The 18794-nt window shown below is 38.9% G+C and overlaps 1 protein-coding gene across 9 annotated transcripts in view; it reads right to left on the bottom strand.

Moving 5' to 3' along the window:
- Positions 1-18794, bottom strand: part of Lrch3 (leucine rich repeats and calponin homology domain containing 3) — a 100115-nt gene that overhangs the window by 6228 nt on the left and 75093 nt on the right. For 3 of the 9 annotated variants that reach the window (XM_087186612.1, XM_087186616.1, XM_087186613.1), the window contains 6 exons: positions 15777-15848; positions 11801-11849; positions 11252-11365; positions 10465-10571; positions 8954-9091; positions 3166-3243 (listed from right to left, as the gene is read on the bottom strand). In XM_087186612.1, coding sequence (XP_087042738.1) covers positions 3166-3243; positions 8954-9091; positions 10465-10571; positions 11252-11365; positions 11801-11849; positions 15777-15848 — 558 coding nt within the window. Of the gene's footprint in view, positions 1-3165; positions 3244-8953; positions 9092-10464; positions 10572-10596; positions 11152-11251; positions 11366-11800; positions 11850-15776; positions 15849-18794 lie in introns of those variants that run through there. The other 6 variants (XM_087186615.1, XM_087186619.1, XM_087186617.1 and 3 more) reach the window with 4 other exon arrangements.

The raw sequence follows: 18794 nt of genomic DNA on the forward strand, positions 1-18794 counted from the left end.
GAGGGGGTGAGACAACCTCTTCCTCAACACTTGTTCTTTCCTACCAGCACAGAAAGAACAGGCAAGGACACAAATCGGGGGTTGGGGGCATGGGAAGGTTCAAAATGAGCAAAGCCTCATAACTGGGAAATTTACCAGCTAAAAGCCCAGTGTACTGAATGACTTAAGAGTTCTTGTAAAAATTAGATCAAGTCCACCTTAAGCAAGTCTAATAAACTAACAAAGGGAATGCAGAGCTGTAAGGGGCCTTAGAGATCATCCAAACTTGCCATTTTATAGATTAAGCAATTCAATAAGCAAAAACATTACTGGATTTGACAAGAGGGTTTTTTTGAGACAAACTCTCGCTATGAAGTTCAGGGTGAACTCACTATGTAGCCCAGGCTGACCTCAACTAAAGGCGATCCTCCTGCCTCAACCTCCCAAGTACTGGGATTACAGGCATGAGCCACCACAACTGGTTGGAAAATATTCTTTTTTTTTTTTTTTAATTAAATTCTTTTATTGGTACATTGTAGGTATACAACACAATTACATTTCTCACTGGGAAGTGGATCTTTACATAATGCATCTTGGTTCTTATTTTTTCCCCATTCCTAGCCCTCCCTTCATGCCCTCCACCCTTCCGTATTTACAAAGACTTTATTTCCATTTTTTCCATTTCTCAGCATTTTTCCTTTCCCTTCTTTCCTTTCCCCTGCCCCTCCCACTACCCCTACCCCTTTGGACCTTTTCTTCCTATTTTACATTATCGATTATTCATTCTAATCATTGGTACATTTTAGGTATACAATATAATGACATTCATCATTGGGAATTTGCACCTTTACATAGTCTCTCTTGGTTCTTATTTGGAAAATATTCTTTAACACATAAACAAGATGCTGGACTCAAATACAAGTTTTTTATTCCAAGATAGCTCTTTTTAAAAAGTACATGTTTAAAAAAAGCATACAAGTGAATAACCATAATAATAAAAGTGAATACTTACCCTCATCATAAATTTTTTAGTAGCTTGACTCTTTAGTGGTCCCTAATTTAATCTGTGTAACACTTTAAAAGTTACACCAAGAAGAGAAATTGTCTTCATGCATATTAGCTGGTCACATCATAGGATCTGATGAATATCTAGGATACTGAGTTTTCTCTTTTATATTTTCAAAAGTGATCATGATTTTACCCCCAATTTTCTTCTCAAGCTAACAGGGCAAGTGGGGATGCTGAGGCAAAGGGTGTCTGGAGGGGAGAGGGAGGGAGAGGGGTGTCAGTGCAAGCTGGGACCTTTCAGCTGTACACTTGGAATATCTTCTTCCAATCTGTGTGGCAAATGGCTAATGTTTCAGCAGAAGTGGCAGGGTAACAGGAAGTCATCTAAACAGGTGGTGGCAGCAGTGGTCGCGGCAGGGATTTGGGTGGACAGCAGAAGGGGAGAAGGAAGATGTGGCCTATGTGGGATGCTATTTCCTCTTTCTGGTAGGGGAGAGGAAGAGGGAGGCAGGTTGCATCCAGAACCCCAGTCTACCCACTCTGAAAAAAACTCAGTCTTTTAAAGTTGTACTTTTCTGTTTCTGTACTTGGCTTCAAGTAGCACAGTCCTGATAGAAACAGGTGGCTGGCCCATACCATTGACTTAAGTGCATGTTTGCAGGTAAACTGTTTTTGTATTTTGCTGACCACAGGAACATTCTGGAAGATTTCAGGTTAGGGACTTTCAATCTGAGAGAGGATAATTCTGTAAAGCCCAGCATAATGTCTGCAAAACTGACAAACAGTACTTTGAACAAGTACTGACACAGGCCCAGTCAGCACACCTTGCTTCTTTTGGGATTCCCATTCCCTGCAGCCACCCATGCTGCATTCTCTTGCCCAGAGCCACTGTGGTGTGGAGCTGGAGCAGGCACCAGGCATGTCTGTGTGAGCAGGGATGGCTTCGGCACAAGCAATGAAGGAAGGAAGGAAGGACTGGATGTTAATGTGCATGTGCACATGTTAGAACTTGTCTACTGATATGGAGAAAGTGCATGCTAGTTCTATAGAAGCCATATTAATTGCTCTATTAATATATTTAACATGGTTTGATAAGCCTTTATTAAACAATAATATAAAAATGAAAAATCTGTTTTGAATTTGTCCACAGGAATAAAAAAGGTCACTGCTCACTACCACTTTAGTGTTTCAGTTCTTTTATAGCTCAGGTTATAAAAAAACAGCAAAAAGAAAAAAGTGAAAAATAAAGAGTATAATGATGTTCTCCTTAAGAAAAGGAGAAAAACAACTGCAGGAATTCACACTGGCTAATGCAGATGCGCTAGGGAGCTGGGCTCTTGCTCTTCTCCTCTGTAACAGGAAAAGAGCAGACAGAAAAGGCTGCACACTGGACAAGTGATGCCCTGGGCTTCTGAACCAGGTGAAGAGGGTCACTGTGAAGCTACCGGAACAAGGGCTTCACTTTGAGAGGAACAATGGCAACCCAAGGGCCAATCCCCAGTCTCTGACAGCTAATCAAGGTGACAGACAGTCATGTTTTTGTGCACTGCAAGTTGGACAAAATGTAAGAATTGCAGGGGTTAGGGATGTGGTATAGTGGTGAAGCCTGTGCTTAGCATGCAAAAAGAAAAAAAGATCATATGGCACCATACTGTAAACTTTAGATTTGTCTATGTACCACTTTATTAAATAAAATATTCCTGAAGAGTACATGCTTAGTTCATTTCATTTTCCTAATCACATCTATAAATAAGTCTACCTACACTATTAAAGGGCAAGAATATTAACTGAGGAACTTGGAGGCAGTAAATCCTTAGAACAGAACTGGTGCTTAGAAATGGCCTCATTAAGAAAAACTGGGCAAAATAGACATAGGAATTCTCTATGCTAGTTCTGTAACATTTCTAACAGTCTAAGATTATTTAAAAATTAACTTTAAGGGTATTAAAGCAAGTGTTAAAAAACAGAAGCAAACTGAAGCATTCTCAATCTGAGAAGTATTTATGTTGAAAGATGCTGTTGTGCATGTACATAAGTCAAAGGGTAAAGATGTTTAAGAAAATAGAATATTTCTTATTAGATACTTATAATTATTTAAATTACTTGCATTTCTGATAGATTTTATGACAATAATACTCAAATCTTTTAGGCAACACAAAAAAATGCTAAACATATTACCTGAGGTACACCAATTTTTCTGCATGCTTCTAGGAAATTCTCCACATTTCGCCTGCATTTTGCCATTGTTAATTTAGGCTGAAATGAGAAAAGGAAGGGGACAAAGTATGGTGTTACCAGCAAAGGTCTATAAAATGTACTGATTGCTATGCATGGTGGTACATGCCTGTGATGGCAGCATTGGGAAGGCTGAGGCAGGAGGAACATAAGTCCGAGGCCAGCCTGGGATAACACAGCAAGTTTGAGGCCTGCCTGAACTACACAGTGAGACACTAGTTTAAAAAAAAGTGCTAACTTTAAAAACACTCTTGCCAAAAACAAAAATAAGAACCAAGATGCATTATGTAAAGGTACAATTCCCAATGAGAAACGTAATTGTGTTGTATACCTACAATGTACCAATAAAAGAATTTAATACAAAAAAAAAAACAACAAAAAAACCCCACTCTTGCCAGTTGCTTCACATGCTCACCATGGTAAAGACTAGGGGGTTAGCAAAGTTTTCCTCAAAGGATCTGGTAATAAATGTTACTCTTGAGAGCCACAAAACTGGCAACAGCTCACTACTACTTGGTGCTTGAAAGCAGCCACAGACAACGTGCACACATGCAAGTGCGCTGTGCTCTGGGAGCACTTCACGCACTGAAATAGGCCGCTGCCTGTGGGGCACAGTCTGCCACCTCAAGCCCCCCACCCCCCAACCGAGATGTCTCACCTTGGTTTTACAAGTGAGCGTTACACAGAGAAGCTCTGGAGGAATAAAGAATTTTTGTGGGTTTTTTTTCCCATTTTAAAACAATATACACTAAAGAGAATTTGGAAGAACAGAATTAACTACCCATAGCTCATCTTTCAACTATTACCACAATTAACAATTGGTTCATTTTCTTTTAGTCTATTTTATTTTATTTATTTATTTTTGGTACCGGAGATCGAACTTAGGTCCCTGCGCTTGCGCAGCAGGCAGCGAAAACACTGAGCTAAATCCCTGGCCCTCTTTTAGTCTATTTTAAAGGAGATAATTTTTTTAAAAAACAGTAGCATTTGCTTATAATTACAGAGGCATTACGTCTTTATTCACTGGCAACATTTAAAATTTTAAGAACATTTATTTATTTATGGATCTGGGATCACCTAAGAGGCCAGTTGTCGAAGATGCACAATAAATTAACATGTATAAATGTGGCCACAAAGAAACTGATACGGTTTTTTATTTTATGGCCTTCATTTGTAACCTCATCGCAAAAGTAATTCTACTAAGAAAGTAAATAATAAAGTTCACCATACGGTCATAAGAACAAAACAAGGGAACAAACAGTCCACTGTGAGGAAGAACAATTTATATGAAGGAAAAAGAGATATAAATATGTATCCTGAAATCTATTTATTTATTTATTTGGTATCGGGGATCGAACTCAGGTCCTTGCACTTGTGCAGCAGGCAGTGAAACCACTGAGCTAAATCCCTGGCCCTGTATCTTGAAATCTAATACTATAACACCAACTCCATTAGAGCAATATGGATTTATTCCTAATAGTCATATCCACAATTTGAAAGCAGGGTTGTTTCCTTGTTTTTGATTTTAACTTAAATAGGGAAAGATTCTCATCAGCTAAATGAGAATATATTTCCTCACCCCGTAAAGTGACAGTTTGAGAAGTTTTACATATTTGCATGTCTTTTTAAGTTTATTACCCAAAGATCTCCCCCTAACCAGCATACACCTACAGTCCCATTCACTGAGGACTACTTCAACCCAGGAGGTTTTTCCTCCAATAAATCCCAAAAATCAAAAAAATCCTGCTTAATTTGCTTACTGTCAAAGTACTTGCTTTTATTTTTTTGTAATTTTTTTGGTACCAGGGATCAAACTTGGGTCCTTGCGCTTGCGAGGCAGGTGGCAGAACCACTGAGCTAAATCCCCGGACCAACTTGCTTTTATTTTTTTTAAATTATTTATTTATTTTGGAGAAAGGGTCTTGCTATATAGGTCAGGCTGGCCTTGAACTCCTGGTGATCCTCCTGCCTCAGCCTATTGAGTGCTGGGATTACAGGTATGTGCCACCCTGCCCAACTAGTACTTGGTTGTTGTTTTGTGTTTTTTTTGGTACCAGGGATCAAACTCGGGTCCTTGCTCTTGCACAACAGGCAGCGAAACCACTGACCTAAATCCCCAGCCCTAGTACTTGCTTTTAAAGTCAAGATATGCTACTTCATTTGCTACGCTACTGCTTTTATCTTTTATATTTTTTCTCTACTTTTATTATTATTTTTGTGGTACTGGGGGTTGAAGCCTGGGTCTTCACACTGAATCCCCGGCCCTCCTTTCTTTTAAAAATAATAAGAGATGGGGTCAGGGATTTAACTCAGTGGCGCTGCTGCCTGCCTCACAAGCGCAAGGTCCCGAGTTTGATCCCTGGTACCAGAAAAAAAAAAAAAAAGAAAGGTAATGTTCTTGAAAAAATGAACTGCTTGTAACTCACTGTCGATACTTTCTATGCCTAGAAGGATGCCAGTAAATAGGAATTATTTTTGTTGTTGATTACACAAGAAAGTTCTAAATGGTGTAATCTCATATTACTCTTTTATTACTAAAAAGCCTCATGTATTTTGTTTCTTTAAGCAGTTAACCTTTCAATGACTAGTGATGCATTTATGGAATGCCCATAATAATGGAACATAATGAAATGTGTTCTCTTCAAATTCTTGTTCCTTGAAGTTTTCTAGGTAATATAAATTTCACACAAAATTTCAATCTTCAGCATAAATGGGTTAAATGTTTATAAAAGTTTTATTTTAGCATGGTGTTCTGATTATGACTAAAGAGCCTCAGTCTTTTTACTTTCAAATTTCAGCTCATTAGCTCCTTGCTTATTACTTCTGAAAATGAAGAAAAACAGAACATCTGATTTTGGAGTGCTAAATAAAAAGAGCCTAGCTATTTTCCTTAGAAGAAATGCATGATTCTAATTTTGGATGTGCTACACAAGAAAGGGACATATCACACCCTTGAGACTTTGGTAACAAAGAAGTCTTTACAATTAAAATGATACAGGGGCCGGGGATTTAGCTCAGTGGTTCCAGCGCCTGCCTCTCAAGCGCAAGGTCCCGAGTTCGATCCCCCGGTACCAAAAAAAAAAAAGATACAAGGTCCTTGGGAGAGGCAAAGAATTTCCACCTAAAAAAGCAGTAAGATGAATGTCCTAAAGTGGAAATCTATAGTCCTCTATATAACTGCAGTTTGAGTAAAGAATTTAAAACAGGAACTGCCTGCTAAATAACAATAAATGAACAGAAAATAAGATGAGGTCAAGCCTTTGAGAAGTCAAACATGGCTATGTGTATTACAAATGCATGATATTTGTCCAAAGTTATCAAAAGAGGGTGAAACAATTAAATGCAATGAGAACCTGGATTCCATTTGCATGTGGGTGTTGTGTGTGCATGCCCACTGGGGCAGGAGGGAGGGAGAGCAGCTATGGAGATGTTCTTAAACTAACTGTGGGATGTGAACACACCCTGTGGCAGATGCTGCACCCCATGCCCTCCACCAGTCCATGGACCCATCTTCGCCCCACCTGCACACCCTGCTGGCTGCTCACCCTTCTCAGCATCAGCTTGGGCCCACAGCGTGCTCACAAGTGGGAACTGCACCACACACCCTGGAGGCCTGAGCCTAGCTCTCTACAGTTAGCCACTGGCACAGGCTATGGGCCACGGCAAGTGCCCAGGGAGTTGGGGAATAGTAAGGGGTAGAGAGTTATGAGATACGAAACTTTAACTGGTGCAGTTAAAAGATGCAGAAACACACCAAATAAAGCAAGTATGGCAAAATGCAATGAATATCAGACTGAGGTAGAGATCTTAAGTGTTCCCCTATCTGAAAGTTTAAATTTGTGTATGTACATGGGTTCTTTTTTAAAGTAAAATTTAACTGACACATAAAAACATAAAAATTGTACATATTTATGAGATACTGTGTGATATCTTGATACATGTATACATCGCATAATGTTTAAAAGAGGTTAAACGCACCTTATCCCCTTAAATATTTATCATTTCTGTCTTTTGTGAAGTGCTAGGGATGGAACCAGAGCCTCAGGTGTGCTAGGCAAGAGCTCTATCCAGACTACATTCCAGGCCTGCCACTTCTCCATTATCCAGGGTATTATCTATCATCACCTTGCTGTGCAACGGCACAGCAGATCTTTAAGATTAAAAAACATTTATAATAAAATTCGAAAAACAACAAAAAAATGGAGAGGTGTATCAACTCAAGCCTGCTCTTTCTCTTGTGGCTGGTATCTGATACTAAGATCCAGGTCTGACCAGTAGCATTCAAAAAGACACTGGCAGTCCTCCAGAACATCTGTTCTCTCACCTCCCACTAGAGTCACTTGACTATGTCAATCCCACCTCTAAAATAACCTTCCTGTCATTGCTTCAATTAACTTGTTAACTTTTCCAGCTTGGATTAATACAATAGCCTTTTTTCCCCTTATAGTGCTGGGGACTAAACTGAAAGATGTTCTACCACTGAGCTACATCCTTAGTCCTTCTAATTTTTTTAAATTTTGAGACATGGTCTTGCTATTTTGCCCAGGCAGGACTCAAACTTGTGATCTTCCTGGCCCAGCTTCCCTAATGCACTGCTATGCCTGGCTAACATCAGCCCCTTATTTGGGCACCTTTCTCCCTCTCTCTCCCTCTCTCTCCCTCTCTCTTCCTCTCTCTCCCTCTCTCTCCCTCTCTCTCTCTCTCTCTCTCTCTCTCTCTCTCTCTCTCTCTCTCTCTCTCTCTCTCTCTCTCTCTCTCTCTCTGTCTCAAGGGTCTTGCTCTGTAGTTCAGGCTGATCTTGAACTCACTATGTAGCCCAGGATGGCCTTGAACTTGCGGCAATCTTCCTGCCTCAGCTTCCTCAGTACTGGGATTACAGGTGTGCATCACCAAGCCCAGCATTCGGGCACCTTTCTTCCAGTGTTACAACATCTCATCTCTCCATGTGTCACTTAACAGCTAGAGCTGTCCTAAACTGTGATTATAATCATAGTATTCCTTCCCCTCCTTAAATTTTTTCAGGGTTTCCTCATCATCTACACTAAGACATCTTCCAAGTCCTTGACATCCCCATAAGACCTTGGTAACACGGCCCCTGGCTTTCCTCTGTAGCTTCCATTGCTGTTTGCACCCATACTTCGTGTACGATCCATTTTGTTTAGTCATTCTTTTTTTTTTTTTTGGTACTGAGGATTGAACTTAGGTCCTTGCGCTTTCTGGCCAGGCAGCAGAACTACTGAGCTAAATCCCTGGTCAATGTATGATTCATTTTGAACAACTTAACAATTCCTTGAATATGTTGAGACCTCCCCTTCCCCAAGACCTTGTGCATGACAGGAAAGAGCTCTACCAAGCTACACCCCAGTCTCTTCCTTAGCTGTGGAATCTAGGAATACAATGCTTAGACTGTCTTCCTCTTCCTCTGCCTTGAGCAAATTCCTGCTCAAGCTTTAAGATTTAGTTCATATCTTACCTTTTCAATGAAGGCTTTCCTGAACTCTGGAGGCAGAGTTTTTTGTATATCCAGAGCATGCCTCTCACACATCTGTTCTAACATTTACCACACTGCTATAAATTATTGTTTTCATGTCTTTTTATCTCTAGTAGAAGTGGGATGAAGGCAGGGGAATGGACTCTTTAAATCTGCCTCCCTAACATCCAGCACAACGACTGCCAACTGTTCAATAAAGGTCTGATGAACAGCTAATGTTTTTTAGCATTAAAAACTTACCACAGCTGGTGAGGGAACATGAATGCTTGGGACAGATCGAGGCCGCACATGATTGGCCAAATGGCAAAGAACAACACCATCAGTTAGAGCCGCTCCAAGATCACAAGGCAGAGAGACTTTTAACCGGTACTCAATGTGCTGAAACAGGAAAATACATAATATAGTCACTGAAGAGTAATTAACACATAAGACATAATAGTGTTGCAACAGAAAACATTTAACTAGAAGTCAAGATAAAAAGTAAAAAAAAAAGAAAAAAAAAAGGAATTAAGTACCACAATCTATTTTATCCTTCTCCCAAGTCAATAACTTAAGGAGATCCAATATATATGTATGGCAGTCAGACTGTATATAGTGCCAAGTACAACAGAATTTCAGAGACAATTTTCTGGTTAGAAAGAAAAAAAAAAGATAGGCATGGTGGTACACACACTAGGGAGGCTGAGGCAGGATCTTGAGGGTGGACTGGACTACATAAGGAGATCCTGTCTCAAAAAAATCAAGAAAAAAAAAAAAGAAAGAAGGAAGAAGGAAGGAGAGGAGGAGGAAGAGGAAGAGAAGGGGGAAGGGGGTAAGAAGAAGGGAAAGAGGGAGGAAGGGGGAAGAAGTAGGGAGGAAGGAGGAGGAAGAGAAGGAAGAGGAGGAAGAGGAGGAAGAGGAGGAGGAGGAGGAGGAGCAGGAGGAGCAGGAGGAGCAGGAGGAGCAGGAGGAGCAGGAGGAGCAGGAGGAGGAGGAGGAGAACATAATCTGGATTCTCTTTCAGGTCCAAAATAAAATGGCAAATCTTGTACTGTAAAGTATGCTATGTATATCTATATGTACATGATATAAATTATGACATAAAATTCCTTTATAACTTGAAGCAGGAAGGGAATGAAAAATTTAAATGAGTAGAGCTAGGAATTGAGCTTTCAGAATAATCCATCTCATTTTCTTAGTAAAAAGTTGAAAAGAGTTTCCTTAATAACAATTTCTTTCACTTTCGCCACAAAACACAACACAAAATGGACATTGTTTTTGGTCCCACAGACTGAACCCTGGGCCTCTCACTTGCTGGGCAAGTGCTCTACGTCCTTAGCCCTTAAAACATTTTATTTTAGAAAGGGTCTCATTAAGTTATTAAATTGCCTAGGCAGGCTTTGAACTTTTATTTTTTTGGTACCAGGGGTCAAACTCAGGACCTTGTGCTATTGAGGCAGGCGGTGGAACCCCTGAGCTAAATCCCCAGCCCTGGCTTTGAACTTCTGATCTTCCTGCCTGAGCCTCCCAAGCAGCTGGGATTATAGGTGCGTACTACCACACCCGGCTTGACACTTACTGGTTCTATAAAAATTCTATGTCAGGGGCCGGGATTTAGCTCAGCGGTTTTGCCGCCTCCTGCGCAAGCACAAGGACCCAAGTTCAATCCCCAGTACCAAAAAAAAAAATTGTATGTCAGATGCACAGGTGATTACAGGAATATGGACTAGAGCAGTAACACTTTAAATGCCAATCAGAGGTAATATACGCACTTTCCGTAGCTGATCTATTAATTTCAGCTCTTCTTCTCTCTGTCTTGTGATGCATTCTGTAGAATCCATGGCAGGTGCAGGAGATGAGTGAAGGGAGGAAGCATGACCTACAGACAGAGTAATATATAAGAAGTAATATATAACAGAGAAAGGTGACTGCAGTGCTAACGAAGTACCCACATCCAGCCCAACTGCAACTTCCTTACATAGATAGCAATGCTGACTTTGTGGAGTGACTTTGTAAAGGAGGTTTTTATTTTTTTAAAGGAGGTTTTTATTACATAAATTTTAAAATACACGCAATAATAGCAAAAGAAAATAAAAAACTAGGAAATTTCCATAATCCATTGGCTTAACTGCTTTTGCTTCATTATATCCATTTAAAAATGTTTTTATTGAAAGTAACATACAAACAGAAAATCACACAAATGATAAACACAGAGCTCTGTCACTGGGCTACCCAACCCTTTTTATTTTGACGCAGGATCTTGTTACGTTGCCCAGGCTGTCCTCAAACTTTCAATCCTCCTGCCTCAGCCTCCTGAGTAGCTGGGATTACAGGCATGTAATACCATGGGTGGCTTCTAAGAAGTTTTCTTATCAAAACAAATTCAAACAAGGTGCTCCTGATTCAGTGTCAGTGAGATGACAGACATCCACACTTTAAAGCTTTTGCGAAGGCTATCCCTTGGTAGAGAAGTGTGAAAGTGGGTTCACAGTTAATTTCATTGTATTAGGGAACCTCAAACAACCCACTGTCCCACCCTTTAAAATCATTACCACCTACCTTTATTTGTTTCTGCCCTGACAGCTCCTCGGAAAAGGAAGCTCTCGGGGCGTGGGGGCTGATTTCTCTGGGTGGCACCAGGAAAAGAATATGTGGAATGATGAACTAAGTCAGCTTGGAACAGCAAGATGAGATTAAAGGAGATGGAAAGCAAATTAAATATAATGCAGACACACAGAGATAAAATCAAATCAAACATGCCAATGATATAAAATGATAATTCTCTTTAATTACGAAAAGTCTGGTACAGAAAAGTAATAGAGCAGGGAGCATGTGTTTTTAGTTTTGAAGTTATTTTTGGTGTATCAACAGATGTTCATATGTTGAACACAGTCTCTTGCAAATCTATAGCCCTGCTAGTTTATGTTCATTTATCCTTATTAAATGGCTAAATAGTTGTTCAACTAGATGATTTTTTAAAAGTGTTTAGAACATTTCTGATTTGGTGTCTGATATCCATCTCCGAAAATGAAGACAGTTTTCTAAGTAACTGAGCAAGAAAGTCCCAGTAAAGAATTATTTGTTTATTTATACCTTTGTGTCTATTACCTGTTTCCACGGTGGGTGAACTTGATGTAGCATTAGGTTTGTCATCACTCTGCAGAGGAACAGAAATGTATCAAGAGTTATTATCCAGGAACAGATGCTTTCCACATTTATGGCAACTCGAAGACTATGAGAACAAAAGAAACCCATGCAACTCTCCTTCAAAATTAGGTCTAGAAATGAAAATTTACTAAAATTAATTTTGCACAAGTTTTTTTTTTTGCACATTGTTTTTTAAAGATAAACTTTTTACTCAGTTGTGTTACAGATGCATTCTCTGCAGATAGTCCTATTATCTCACAGGCTTTCCAAAGACTCTGAAACATGATCATCCTAAGGCAGAAAATTCTACTGAAAAATATACAGGAAAGATAACAAAATTTTTCTAATAGTATTTCTCTCTCTCTTTTTTTTCTAATAGTATTTCTTCAAAATAGTTTCTAAAGTATTTTTTCCTCTGGAAGGTAAAATTTAATTTTTTAAGAGTTACGCAGACTTTCATTTCAATTAGCAAAACGCATTTAAGAGATAATACATGTATTTTCTTTAGTAGTATTTGAGTCTAAGATGTTTTCACTGGGGAAAAGAACTTTAAAAAGGGGCAGAAAGAGCTAAACTGGTATAAAGTTTACCCCAAAAGGGGAAATATGGTTAAACAAATGAGAAATGTTTGTTGGTTAGATTAAAGATGTTGAAGACTTGGTAGGGAAGAGGAATCAAGAAAGGCCTTGACATCTAATTAAATTTAAATACAACTTTTTGAAATGATAACTAAGACATTTCTAAACTAAGAATGACTTTAAAACTAACATATACACATATGTCTATTCCTATGTAGACTTCTCTATTCTTTATAAGGAAACAAAAGACTACCCTGACTTTCAACAGGTATGAGCTAGGAAGGAGAAAGAAGTACACTACCAGACACAGTCAGGGACCATTGGTACAGACAAAAACCATTCAAAGTAGGGATTATTTTTCTAGATCAGAGGAAAAATATCTTTTAAAATTTAAAAAGTTGCATTTATAGTACAGAGGCTAGAAATGCATGGTGAGGAATAAAAGGAGAAAGGCAAATATAAAGGCAGATGTACCAGGTGAGAAGAGCTGAAACAAGCGACACCGAGGGCAGCAAATGCTCTCAACCTCACAAACCAGCTGCAGTGTCTGCCTGCACAACGCACAACACAATTGGCACGAGGAAAACAAGTCAGAATGGCAGGGACTTGTAAAGGATGATTTTAAAAATATGCTTTTACTGAAAGAAATCATAAATCTAAGTGATTTGCATTCTAGGACACTAAAATAATTAGTTCAGATCACTCTGGGACTATTTATATTTGGGGATTCTTGGAAAACTACAGAGCAAAAAATGGTTGGAGAATAATCTCAAACTGATATAAATTCAACTTTTTCTTTTCTTTCTCTTTCTTCTTAATTTTTTATTAAGGTTTTTGAGACAGGGTTCTCATTATATAATTCAGGCTGGTCTTGAACTCACTATGTAGCCCAGGCTGGCCTTGAACTTGTAACAATCTTCCTGCATCAGCCTCCCGAGAGCTGGGATTACAGGCATGTGCCACCACACCCAGCTCTGAATGCAATTTTTAAGCCTAGCTGAGCAACAAAAGAAACAAAATTATGCATAAATACAGTGTATAACTGCTGCAAAAATAAAGATAAAATCTGAAAACCAATTATCTGCCTGTTTAGCAGGTCTGATAGAAGAAAAGTTAGACTTAACATCTATCTTAAATCTAGTAAAGTTTCCGACTTAATTTCACATGAGAAACACTTTTTATAGAGAAAATATGATCCAGATCCCACAACTTTTGGTACATTCGTATCTGGCCTTTCTTAACTGTGACTTTGAGACAGAATAAGTCCCAATGTCCAAGGTCTCCCTTGAGACAATGAATCCACTTCTCTCTTATACACGTAGAGTAATATTACCTGTATACCTGCACTTCTCCCTAAATAAACTGATTCTTCGTTGAGAGAGTTCTGGAGAAAAAATTGCTGAAATAAAATTTTTTTTTTGAGATAGGGTTTAAAATATGTAGTCCAGGCTGGGCTTGAACTCACTATGAACCCCAGGCTGGCCTCAAACTCACATTCTCCTGCCTCCTGAGTGCTGGGTTTAGAGGGATCCACCAATACACCTGGTTGCTGAAATAATTTTCTATGTTGTACAAGTAAGGACCCAACTGAAAAAGGTTAGCAAAAGGTTACCATGGAAGAGAATTACAGATAGAGTTTTCTCAGGACTCATCTCGGTATATGTAGCACTTTCAATAACTGATGAGAAAAAAGGTTCATCAGGTTAACAGATGTTACAAAGTTGAGGGGTCAGTATGATGCAAGAATTTGAAAGTATTCTAGTAAATTGGAGAAGCAAAAATTTCACACAGAAAAATTAAATATTTAGGAACGACAAAAAATACAAGATATAGAAATCTTGGAGTACAACAAGAACAATGAGAATTATAGTAGATATTGAACAAAATGAACATCAGTAACTGGAAAAGCAACCAAAAACTGACATGCAAAGTAAGACATGTGAAGGTCTGCTGGGTTATACTTCTAGTTGTGGATTGTGGTGCCAAAAGGGAGAGCAGGGCACTTATAAACATCATGAAAGGTTAACAGGTTGGGAAAGGCATATTTATCTAGGGAGAAGTCATCTATGGGATTACAGCAGTTTCATACACAAAGATGGTTACATGCAGACTGATAAGTAACTGTAAAGAAAAGAAGAAATCAGTGTGAACCACAGCAGCATAGATATGTTAGACTAGAGGAGGACCTTTTCACAGTGAGAATTATTAATCATTTCTTATGTATTCTATGATGACAAATGTGGAATTACCATTTCCAGAGGTCTTTGAAAGATAAAATACTACAGGTTAATTTCTAGAGTTAGAGTTAGTTACTGATTTTTTTTTGAGACAGAATCTCACTACAAAGCCCAGGCTGGCCTCGAACTTTTGGTGATCTTGCCTCAGCCTCCAAGGTGTTGAGATTAGAGGCATGTATACACCCAGCTTTAATTTTGAGAGTTTAGATTTAATTTTTCCAGAAGGTGGAATTTAGCATCTCTTATGACATTGCTGCTGACATAAAGCAAGGATTGATCTTCTTTTTCTTGTAGTCAGTAAATGTTTTAGGTGTGCAGCTCATTATGATCTCTGTCACAACTATTCCAACTCTGCTGTTCACTGTGAAACACAGATAATAAAAAGGATTGGCTGTGTCCAATAAAACTTTATTTATAAAAACAAGTGGCCCGCAGCCATAGTTGGCTGACTTACTGTGGAGGCTTGGGCAGTGCTAGTTTTAATCTGAGATTCATTATTCTCTATGCATATAAGACAACACAGTTAATTTGATATTATATATTAATCACAGCTAAGTAACTCATGACTAAAAAAAATAAACTTGAATAGCAAAATGAGAATGACATTTCAAACAAAATCTGAATGTAAGGACTTAATGCAGGCTTTATGACTATTTCTGGCATGATATAACATCAAAAATTTTTTTGTGGGCTGGGAATTTAGCTCAGTGGTGCTGTGCCTGCCTTGCAAGCACAAGGTCCTGAGTTCAAACTCCAGTACCAAGCGGGGGTGTGTGTGTGTGTTGTGAAATCAATGTTAAACTCAGAGTTTCATAAGCATATGTACGTATGTACGTCTCTTTCTTTTCTTTTTTTTTTTGAGATAGGGTCTCACCATGTACTTCAGACCAGTCTTGAACTCACTATGTAGCCCAGGCTGGCCTCAAACTCATAGAGATCCTCCTGCCTCGGCCTCCTGAATGATGAGATTACAGGTATGCACTACCACACCTGACAGTATGTGTATATTACACACAATCCTAGATTTCAGATTGCTGTAAAACCAATCCACTGGGAAATTTAAGACCTACCTTGTACACTCCCTCCCCAAATTTCCTGGAGAATTAATGTAACAAGAGATACCTTAAGAGGCATGAAGGCAGCAGAATGAGGCAGGGTAGCAGCACAGTCCACCTGATTCAACCCTGACAGCGACTAAATTTCAAAAGAGAAAGAGAAGAAACAGAAGGCAGCATTTAGGTTAGCAAAATGTCAAGTGGGCCTACCTGATCAATGAAATTAGAAAAGGAAAGGTCACTGACAAATTTTAAAATATTTACTAAGATTAGGCAATATCTGGGGAAAATATTTATACAACATAGTTTTTCCACCTGTATAATTCAGGATATGTGCAATATCCCACATGATATCAGTCGATAACTGAGTCATCATTTAATAACAATGATTTTTATACAGAAATAAACCTGAGAATATTATCATTTTTAGCAAAATACCTTTGAAACTATGGAGTCCTCTGCTGTCCCTATGATGGGAAACAATTTTAGTCAAGGAGCAGAGCTAGGGTGAATCAGAACAGCATTTTCTCAATATTAATCCAAATTAGATTGGCTATAATTCAACTCAAAGCTCTGCTGGTTAGGACAGAATAGGAGGAACCTACATCATACCTAAGGATGAAATTAGCATTTCACATAGAAGGTAAAAATGGAAACAAAGCTTCTGAACATAGGCAGGGGAGGGAGCTTGAGGAGAGGAGGGAATGGGAAAAAAAGAGACAGGAGGTATCTTGTACAGGCGCAAATTCCCTGTGATGAGTGTTATTATGTATGTCTAAAATGTACCGATAAATGTTTTGCCATAAAAATTAGCATTTCACTTCTGCCTCTGTGGATTCCAAATGACTATAGGAGAGTAAGGCAGAATTCTCCTTTTCTTTGAATCTAATGTCTTTCATAAACAGTGAAGGGAAAGGGAAGAGACGGAAAGAAGAGGGAGGAGGTAGGGGTATAAGGAAGGGTAATAGAGGGGTGGATTTGATCAAACTGTTATATACATATATAAAAATAGCACACTGAAAGCCAATATTTTGTAAAATTAATATACACTAATAAAAATATATAAAAAACTAAAAAGTAACAGTGAAGACATAAATTTGTTTCCTTTTTTTTGGTACCAGGGATTGAACTCAGGACCTTGCACGTGCGAGGCAGGTGCAGCACCACTGAGGAAGACATAAATTTGATTTGAGGCTAGGACACAGAAAAGCCACTTTAAAGATGAGACATTTAAGCTGTCCGTGACTGCTGAGTGAGGATCGACCAGGCATCTGTGGGAGGGAGAGGCTCAGTGTGGAGGGACAGCATTGGCGAATGTTCTGAGGTGGGAAAGAACTGAACTATCTGGGGAGCTGGGAAAATGCTGGTAGAGTGAGTCCAGAGATGAGGCTGGAGAGGTGGGAGCAGCCAGAGCCCGAAAAAGCTTCGAAGCCATGGGAAGAGGTTTAGATAGGAGCAACATGAAGCCTCTGAAGAGTAGTTCTGAGAAGGTCAGAGACAGAATTTAAAATAGGATTCTTTGCCTACTGTTGGTTGGACACTATTTGGCATACAAAGAAATACAAGATATGCTTTTTAGCTCAGTGGTTTCGCCGCCTGCTGAGCAAGCACAAGAACCCGAGTTCAATCCCCGGTACCAAAAAAAAAAAGAAAAGATATGCTTTTTAAAGGCCATCCAATTTAGAAGAAACATCTTGCTTTTAAAGGCCATTTAACTTAGGAGGTCAGACATGAATACTTTTAACTAAAATACAAGTGTAACTTTTTGATGAATGGCTGAAGGTTATTTCAAATTTCATGTTAAGGGCATTTTGCTGTTTTCTTTCCAAACTCTACTTTTTCTTTTACAAACTGGTTCAGTTCCAGTATGGAAGGCAATACAGTACAGTGTCTCTTCTGCAGGTCCTGAGCCAGCCAGATCTAAGGTCTACTGATATGGCCTTGACAAGACATTTTCTATCTCAGTAATCATCTGTAGAATGGTGATCATTTTTAATTTTAACTCTTAAATTTGCCTTGAGAAGCAAGATACTTTTGCATCTAGAGGCCCTATTTCCTTACATTAATTTACAGTATTTTTGACTTCTCATGCTAATTCACTTCCAATAAAACTCCAGGCTGGGGATTTAGCTCAGTGGTTCAGCTGCCTGCCTTGCAAGTTCAAGGACCAGAGTTCGATCCCCAGTACCAAAAAAACAAAAACAAAAACAGAAAAACCCTCCAGATTCCAGGGGTTGTCATCTTTAAGATCTACCCAGTTAAAATGTGCTTTATCCATCTCAAAGAAAATGAAACTTGCAGAATATACTGAAATTTTAATAAGACAGTGGGAGCTGCATAGCAGCAATCTGATGGTCAAGGCATGCGACTCACACGGTACACACACGGCAGCATTTCTAGCATGTAACATAGGACTTGCTGCAGACACTAGACTTTTGAACTGCTAGGTTTTGATATTACCATAAAAATAATAGCATAAAATATGATGGGAAAAGAAATTCTACAAATGGTGAGAATTTTCTTGCAAGGCTTATAAAAGTTAAAACTTTAGAGCTTCATGATATAGTAATTTTCAGTTGGTGAAAAAGGCAATAAAAAGTAAACCAGAGCTGGGGATTTAGCTCAGTAGTTCCGGCACCTGCCTTGCAAGCACAAGGTCCCGAGTTTGATCCCCAGTACCAAAAAAAGAAAAAAAGAAAAAGAGAAGTAAACCAATGTTAGTTGGGTGTGTGCTTGTATTCCAGCACTTGGGAGGCTGAGGCAGGATGATTGTCACAAGTTCAAGGCCAGCCTCAGCTACACAGCGAGCCCATCTCAAAAAAGAAAACCCCCAAAACTAAACTAAACTAAACAAAAAAGGAAACTAGTGTTAAAAATTATCACTAGTTATCATTCCCAGTAATGTTTTCCTGAGTCTAAAAATGAGTGGAGGGATAATCTTGAGATGTCAGTATTTAGAACCTAAATTTGGGATTTCAGCTTAAAATACACAATAAAATAAAATGCCAAATGTAAAGTTGTATAATTAGTGCCATGGAGTAAGGGAACCCACTTAACACACAGGTGACTCATGAGCCAAATTAAC

This window comes from Heterocephalus glaber, unplaced genomic scaffold, assembly GCF_053883595.1.
Source record: "Heterocephalus glaber isolate CG9 unplaced genomic scaffold, H.glaber_assembly_v1.0 deba00001504, whole genome shotgun sequence".
Taxonomy (NCBI): Eukaryota; Metazoa; Chordata; class Mammalia; order Rodentia; family Bathyergidae; genus Heterocephalus; species Heterocephalus glaber.